This window comes from Periophthalmus magnuspinnatus, chromosome 18, assembly GCF_009829125.3.
Source record: "Periophthalmus magnuspinnatus isolate fPerMag1 chromosome 18, fPerMag1.2.pri, whole genome shotgun sequence".
Taxonomy (NCBI): domain Eukaryota; kingdom Metazoa; phylum Chordata; class Actinopteri; order Gobiiformes; family Gobiidae; genus Periophthalmus; species Periophthalmus magnuspinnatus.
This window is the reverse complement of record NC_047143.1, coordinates 20,555,122-20,563,984: the sequence shown is the minus strand read 5'-3', so window position 1 is coordinate 20,563,984 and position 8,863 is coordinate 20,555,122. Positions and strand designations below refer to the sequence as shown.

General features: G+C 37.2%; 1 protein-coding gene across 1 annotated transcript; it reads left to right on the top strand.

Annotated features, from left to right (window-relative positions):
- The first annotated feature begins 4,924 nt into the window (after positions 1 to 4,924).
- LOC117386361 (fatty acid-binding protein, intestinal-like) lies at positions 4,925 to 7,952 on the top strand. Its single transcript, XM_033983714.2, has 4 exons — positions 4,925 to 5,205; positions 6,522 to 6,694; positions 6,772 to 6,879; positions 7,748 to 7,952. The coding sequence occupies exons 1-4, from the start codon at positions 5,139 to 5,141 to the stop codon at positions 7,796 to 7,798; spliced, it is 399 nt and encodes a 132-aa protein (XP_033839605.1). The 5' UTR covers positions 4,925 to 5,138; the 3' UTR covers positions 7,799 to 7,952.
- Positions 7,953 to 8,863: the final 911 nt, after the last annotated feature.

Sequence of the window (8,863 nt, the reverse complement as noted above, 5' to 3'; positions counted from 1 at the left end):
CATACCAGGAGTTGTGTTTTGTTTCATTCACACATGTTTGACCAATCCTTTATGATTAATCTTTTTACATCTCGAAGCCCCCAATCCTCCATGCTCTGATCCACCTTGTGATGTCATGAAGTGGTAGTTTTCAAGTTAATAGCTACTTTTTACCTTTTGTTCAGTAAAGATTGCCAATTCCAGGGCGGAAATTATCCAAATGGTTCTAGTGAAGGTGTAAGGAGTTTAAAAACATAATGAAACACTTCCTGTATTACCATATGACATCACAAGGTGGAACCGAGTGTTTTCTGCTTGAGTGATATATGCAGGGTTTGTGTGTTAAACATGTGTGGATGAAACTACATTACAACATAGATCAGAAAATAGCCTAACACGGGCCTTTTAATGACCAAGTTACGAAATTATTGTAAAAAGTTTGAGATCTGTTGAGCTGTGCATATTTATTTTATTAACTGTCATAAAAGGGATTCACACTGTGGACTAAACTAATCCATAACGATAATCACTTTATATTGACCCTAAATGAGAATAACTGATAAGATAGCATGTGTTATACAATATCTGTATATCTTCCAGGTTATGATGTAAGCTTATGGGAGAGTAAGTTTCCACAATGGGTCAAAGCACAATGGTGACAGAATTGGAATTTAAATTAGTGGCACACACATAATGGGTTATTTCTTGCCTGGGTGGGTTGGCCTGTTTCTTATTGTTCAGTTTGTGGTGTGGATGCTGGTGTTTTTGAAAAATCCATGCCTGATGATAGTAACTACATGCTAAGAATTGAAAATAAACACATTTTAATCACTTTTTCATGTGCTTTCAGGTATCAGGCATGATAGAGGTTACATTATATAGTTGTTTTTGTTTTATATTCTCCATTGTGAGGTTGGTCAATGATGCACTTATCTTCTGTGGGTTATAGTAGTATTTTTCTTGTTTTTCTTCGACAACAACAGTCTTTTTCGGCTCGCAAGCTCGATTCAGCAAAGCCAGAATCAACATCAACATATAGATTATATTTTTTTTTACAATGTTTCATTATAAGCAAGTGTTTAACTGCATGTTTACTTTTGAATAAACATAATTCGTCTCTGTGCTTGTCTCTATGGTGCTATTTCTGTGCCTGGTATGCACAGTATGGCATTAACATATCCATCTTGCATTTATTCAACGTCATACTGTGGAACAATCCAAGCAAAGCAAGGCCATCTCCATGGAAACAACCACTAGAAAAGTTGCGCAGTGCCACTTTATGACCATTGCAAAAGGGTTTGTTTTGTAGTAATCTTCCACGCATTTGTCAGTTCTGTCGCTACTACATGTAAATCAGAAATTCTTGTGCTTTTTCCCCCATAATGTATTTCCGCTTCATAAATAAACATCTTCATCTTCTTCTTCTTTACATCCCGCATAAGAAGCCAGTAGCAGACGGTTCATTTATATTCTGGTCTTGTTAAAATGTATTCAAAAGTTTCTCTTCTTTGTCAGCTGTGACAGACTCCCCATATGCCTATAGCAGCAGCGCCCTGTGTGCTAATACCGTTAGTGTGATTGAGGGCAGCGTGATGGGGTGAGACCGGGACTGAACACTGCTTCTGTATTCTCTGTTCAACCAAAGTGTGAGGAATGTGGCCATAGTGAGGCATTGTATCCAGACACACTCAGAATGACAACTACTCCAGACTGCAGACACGAACGCAGCGTTTTTACACAGGAAATTAAAGTAAAATCTGTTTGTTTTTTTTCTTTTGAGTTTAAGGGGAAATATAAATTGTCTTGTATGAGCATGTTTTAACTGTCCTCTCATCATAAACTTACTCAGAGTTTGATTCCAGTTGATTCATGCATGGTTGAGTAATTCTGTATTGTCCTGCATTCAAGGCTCGAGCGCAAAGATAATGTCTGTTTTCACCATAGGCTGTATAAATAAATGGATACAGCTAGCTAAGTAGGAAGTGAGCATGAGCGCACTTCTGGCTCCATCGACTCTGGCTCCAGTTTGCTTTCTATTGAAAAAATGTCGACCCTCTCTTTGTAACTGCTGCTGTCAGGCTCGTCATTTTGGTCTTAAAATGTTCTAGTATTTTTTATTTCAATATTTGTCCGTACATCAAAATAAGAACATTAATAACAGACCAATCCGGCGTCTTCTTTCCCCGAGGTTGCTCCAGCTACCATTAGCAACAGGTTTGATCGACAGCATTGCTAAGCGTCCAATCTCTGCTAAACCAGGGGTGCGAGCGGGAAGGGGTGTTACTTTCAACAGTCTCGCTTTGGATTGGCTCTTTGGTTGCTATGATACTCGCAGTTCAGAATTCCAAATATGGAACTTTGCTTGAATAACTTCTAGCCTCGATTAGTATTAGCTGTGATTAGTATTAGCCATTATTCAACAATATAAATGAAAATCCGCAGTCTGCTACAGTGAAATGCCACTATGCCACTATTTAATTAAACGTACAGTATGTAACTTTCTGGAGGTGACATGTCATCTGCATGAATCCATAGAAAAGTTAAAACCATACTTCAGAACATTCTTCATAGGAAACAAGCACCTGAAGGCTAGTCAGGTTTGTGGAGATGCGAGCCTGCACACAGTAAGGACACATATTTTTCTTAGTCTTTCGGTACAATAAACAAAATAAGTAAAAACGTCAAGTCAAGTTTATTTATAAAGCCCATTTAAAAGCAACCACAGCCGGCCAAAGTGCTGTTCAAAGGCAATATAAGTGTGATCCTATAATCCAAAACATGCAAAAACACAAAAAAAACAATACACTAATGTTTTTCTCATCTTATGTTTACAGCCAGTGCATACAAATGTGTTTTCTGGTCTGCTGATCTCAAAGTTCTACTGGGAACATGGACATTTTAGTATACATTCTTTGGCTAAAAAGTTACAAACTGAAGCTTTAAAATGACTTCACTGAATCTGTTTCTATTATCAGTCCCTTTTAGATCAATATTGCGCTTTCAAATGAATAAACTGTAATACCATATTTGCTTTAATACTAAATAGAGAGTTTAAAGGAATGCTTTGCTCTTTTGTTCTGTTAATTTATTTCCAACAGTAAACATTTCTCAACTGGCTCCTGGCTTGAAGCAGGGACAAACTAAGGCACTGAGTCCAAACTGTTGCAAACGGGGCCAATGTAAATTTGACTCAGACCAGGTCTCATGAGGACATTTCCACAAAGGACTTTTGAAGTAACACAAAGTTTTGCTCTTGCATGGGGCTGATACTGAGAGAATCGCAGTTTGTCTATATATAAACGCTTTGTTCATTATGAGTTAAATATTTCTTCATGCTTCATTAAGGCTGATTAAGGTGTAGTCGTTACAAAGTTCCTATACAAGAATGTGCTGGCAATTATATAATGTTGGGCAGTAGACTTTCTCACAGACTTGTACATTTATCTCAACATCTATGGCATCAGATAAACCAGTACTTGTTATTTGTACAAAAATGCACCGTTATTTAAGTATTTTTCTGTGCAAAAGTGGAGTATTCTCTGTTGGGTCACTACTTTTTGTACCGCTGCCAAATAGCCGGTGCCGTCATATTTCCCTCTCAGCTACAAACTTTTATCTCCACACCTATGGAATCAAGTTAATCAGAACAATTGTTATACATAATTTGTTGAGTTGTCAAAAGTAGGGAAAATCTGATACTAAACTAGATACTGAGATGAGGAGGTATCAATACAAAAAGTCACATTCACAGGACAGTAATGAATCCTTCCTGAATAGTCTGTGTAATCTCTCATTCATCCAGGTCTGATCCATAGCAAAGGACGAAATTAAATCTGTCAACTGGACAAATCGTTGTCCATCCATAGCTTGGATGAGCAGCGAAACGTCTTCACTCTTACGACAATTTTTTCAGTTGACAGATTTAATTTCGTCTTTTGCTTTCCTGAATAGCTTTAGAATGATCTTGAGGTGTATCAGTACAAACATAAGATAGACTAGTATATGCTAGAGTGTGATCGATATGTTTTTTTCATGGACGATGCCGATATTAAATGTTTAGAATCCAGAGGAACTGATGCCTGATAAGCTCTGCCGATATTTTAGGCCGATTTTGATTCTTTCTCGCAAATTCTCTCATTTAAATTTACTAAAACTCACCCAGAGCACTTTTTTTTAACCACAAACTTGTAAGAGAGCTGCACAGTTACATTTTATCCAGTTATCTCTTTGCATTTTGCTCCTTGCAGTGTTCAAATAAAGCTTTATGTGGATTCTTTAGGTAGCGAAAACAAAATATGCAGAAACGTAAAGCCAGTAACCGGTTTTGCAAATATCGGCCAATTGATATATTGATCTATGTGACCACTATGGATCATACCTGGACGACTGCGGGATTACATAGATATATACACCACATGCTAATATAAAAGAAACTACTACGATTAAATACTGGAAATCTCATTCTATTTTCTAAGAACAAGTGTTGTTAACTACTGTGGTATCGGAATCTGTATCAAAATAGACTTTAAAACAGTAGCATCATGACAGCCCTATAAATAATCTACAATTTGCACATGTTGCTACAAAAGGTTACTGGTCTTTTTAGCACAAGTGAAGTATTCTCTTTTGGGTCACTACGTTTTGTACTGCTGCCAAATCGCCATTGCCAGCGAGAAAGCCCTTTTGCAACTCATTGTCATGCCGGGCACAATCAGGCGACACAGAACAGACTGAAAGGGGCAGAAAAGTTGAATGAATGCCAACTATGCACACAGACATTGCACCACCACCACCACCCCCCTCCGCTCTCCCTCTCGTCTCCGTCCCATTAAACAGTGTAGCAGTGTTTCTGATTTGTGTCATCACTACAGGAGGGGCGTTCACTGTCCATCTAACCGCCGTTACATTATTTTATCAGCCCTCAAGGTCGTGCTGCAATCGCCCTACATTTGACATTCTTTCGATGGCCACATGAGCAGACAAGATAATCAGCGAGATAAAGGAAGGGAGCGTCGCCGTGCCAACCTGCAGGGGGGGAGTGTGGAGAGGTGGTTTATGGGTAAAGAAGAGGGGAGGGGTGGGGTATAAAGTAGGGGCAACTGGATGTTCTCAATCCCACGGTGTTGCTTCATCACTGGCCTCTCAGCTAGCCTCCAGACATGGCGTTTAACGGGATCTGGAAAGTAGACCGCAGTGAGAATTATGAGAAGTTTATGGAGCAGATGGGTAAGTGAGGTCTCTGTGCGCTTAAGGGATTTGTAAAAGATTGTGTTGTATGAAGTTTTGGAGGTCAACCGATACTTTTTACAATAATTTCATAACTTTTCTGGTTCTGGTGGGATGAATGCTGCTTGTCTTGCTTGAAAAGTTACACAGTGAGGTATTAAACTTACATCATATTCATAGAGTAGATGGGTAAGTGAAGCCTTTCCATTGTGTTGTATGAAGTTTTGTAAGAAGTTTTACAGGTTAAAAGATCTCAAACTTTTTACTTCGATAGTCTTCAAAGCAGCACTGCACTATAACTATTCCGCACTATTCGGGTGGGATGAATGCCGCCTACTTGTCTCCACGGAGATGTTAACATTTGGCATGGAATGTTACCCAGTTTCTACCTAGCATTTAGTTCATTATGTGTTTTTATTGCTGAAGAACGTGCATTCTTACTGTAAGCTGACACACCTCTCCACAGATCTAACCTGTTCTAACCTGATCTAAGTTGGCCCCGTGTCGTCACTTTTTGTCGATGTGGAGATAGAAGAGAAGTTTCAGTGGCATAGCATCAGCGTATCCATGGAGACTAGTGGCGGACTTTAGAAAACTGACTTGATCTGACAGCAGTACAAACAGCAATAAAACACTTACAAATACCATCATTTTACAGCTATTTGTTCACTCCTTGGTGGTGATAGATTGGCACGATCTCTTGCCATCGCTACATAATAAAACAATTCATTCAGGAGTGTCTTGCCCAAGCGCACAACAACAGTATGAGGAGGAGAGCAAGTTTTTAACCACCAGCTGTTTATGAGATGACAGTTGCAACTTGGGTGCCACTAGAAAGGACCCACAGTTTGAGAGCCACTTTAGTCTGAATGACAAAACGTTTCGAAATGATTAACTTAAAATGGGACTAAACACCGAAACTATGTCCACATCCACGTTTCAAATAGAGCTGCTAAACTTGGCAGTGCCTGGAGAACTAAAGAAGAGAGTGAGCATCGAGGAGGGGTGGGGTCTGGACATATGAGTAACAAGTATCCACAATTCAAACTCCGCTCCTCCAGCTAGGTGTTTGTAATCAGCAACACCAAGCTGTAATCAAGGCAGTCCTGTGTGATGTCACCAAGTGCTTAAAACTGCAGTGGTCACAGGAGCCAGGACTCACTAATATTTGCACTTTTTTTTTTATCACAAAGCTGCAAATTTACCTAGTTTGCACTAAAATTGTCAAAATAGACTCGGAACTGTAGACAACGATATTCAAACACCATATAAACAGTTTAGTAACAAATAAAATTGTCAATATTTCTGTGTCCTAGGTATTAATGTGATGAAACGTAAGCTAGCTGAGCACGACAACCTCAAAATCACCATTGAGCAAAACGGAAACAACTTCCACCTCAAGGAGTCCAGCACTTTCCGCACCAAAGACATCGACTTCACTTTGGGCGTCCAGTTTGATTATACCCTCGCGGACGGCACCGAAGTCTCCGTAAGGCATCCAAACTTATTTTTTACAAAAACTGAACAATCTTAAGAAATTTGAAACGTTGTACTTGTATTTTGTAGGGAACATGGGAGTTGGAGGGGGATAAACTGAATGGAAAGTTCACGAGGAAAGACAACAGCAAAGTCCTGATCACCACGAGGTCTATTGTGGACGGAGAGTTGGTGCAGGTTAGTATTGTATATGCTCTGAACATTCAAGCTAATACTAAAGAAGACGTTAAGTAAACTCAACTTTGATGAGATTTTAACTGTTATAATGATGTTTAGCTAACTCAAAGTTTTATTTTGGTTCAACAACCCATGCATGCTTGAGTAAGCCTGTATTGTCCTGCATTGAGACTTGGGTGCTCAGAAAATGTCAGTTTGCACCTACCCACTATCCCCACCCATCGTCCTGGGTGGGGATAGTGCCCTCTTCTGGTGAAAAGGGATTTCAGAATTGTTATATAGGCATTTTTCAGCAGCAAAAAATAAATAAATTAAAAAAAAATCATAAATGAAAATCAGATGCTTGTTATGAGACAATGTTACAAAATAATTTCTTCAGATTTGAAAAGGAAGTCAGTGGAGCTTTATTATTATTATTATTATTATTATTATTATTATTATTATTATTATTATTATTATTATTATTATTATTATTATTATTAATAATAATAATAATAATAATAATAAAATTTATTTATTTTATTATTATTATTGTTTATTATTGTTTATTTATTTTTTATTACATTTAAGAAAATGTTAAATAATGCATCACAAATTATCATTAAATACTATCAAAAGTATCGAAAAGCAGATACCAATCAATACTAAAACTAGTATCAAAACTAGATACTCATTTGAGCAGGTATCGATACTAAAAAAGTCACATTAGACTAGTATATGCCCATGGACCACTGTGTTTTTAATAATCATGGTCATATCGGAATTGGTATCGAGTCTATTCCTTACTATCGAAATCAAGTTTGTAATTTTACTATCAACTTCTAATCACATAACCAACCACATAACTATTACTACTTTCTTTTTCTAGACTTACAACTATGACGGTGTGGATGCCAAGAGAATCTTCAAGAAGCAGTAAAGGGAGTTTTATACTTTTGTATTCTAGTTTGTATGTTTTCTAATATTTTTCATGCAAAGTTTGTAATAGCACTATGTTTTATACCTCAAATGAATTCAACCTAGGAAAGTAGTCACCTTGTTCCAAATGTAAAGACAATGGGAAATAGCTGAAATAGTTTACTTAAAAAGACTAATCAGGTTTCGAAATGCGGAGCGGTCAGCGAGCTGTGATTAGCATAGAGACAATGGAAAACAAGACAAAGACACTGCTATACAAAGAATCTATTATAATGTCAATCTAGCCTTTAACATTATTGCTTACATTGATTATATAGAGGGTATTGTTCAAAGTCATGCTAAAAATATGTTTACAAGTGCTAGTGCGAGTCAATGCAAGCAAGTATTATTCATATCTATGTGTTTTTGATAAAGATTTGACTTCAGTTATGTAAGCAGCAACACTCAAAAGTACTAGTCCAGTGAGGTTCAGCTGGTCTTTTTTCAGGTTTAGTTTGTTTTCGTACCTGACAGTTTCGACTCCTCACTATGGTCATCCTCAGAGTGGTCAGGTGATGTTGGTCAGCTGATTTAAAGCAGGTTTAAAGCAGCATTTAAACAGGCTTTTTACTCTCACCTGGAGTCTCACAGCAACGCCACATCAGGTATTAAAACAAACTAATCCTTTGTTTAAAAAAGAGCATGATGAGTATGATGAAATGCCAAAATGTTATATTCTTTTCAATGTTAATCTGATTTTTAACATGTGCTAGTTTACATATTACATTTTATTAAAAGCCCTACAATAAATGACATAGACCACTGATATTTAGACCAGAACAACTATGTTTGAATGAAAAAAGTTCAATAATATCTTGATTTTAAAAGGTTATTACAAGAAAAAACAAAAAAGATAGGAATATTGCATTAGTAATAAATCAAGTTTATGTTGCTCCATTTCTTTTAACCAGTTTGGAAATAACATTTGCATTATTTTTTGTCCTGTACTTTCTAAACCTTAATAAATAAATATATGAAAAGGGATCTCTGTTTATTTCTTAAAGTCATCAAGCTCAAAGATAAACAT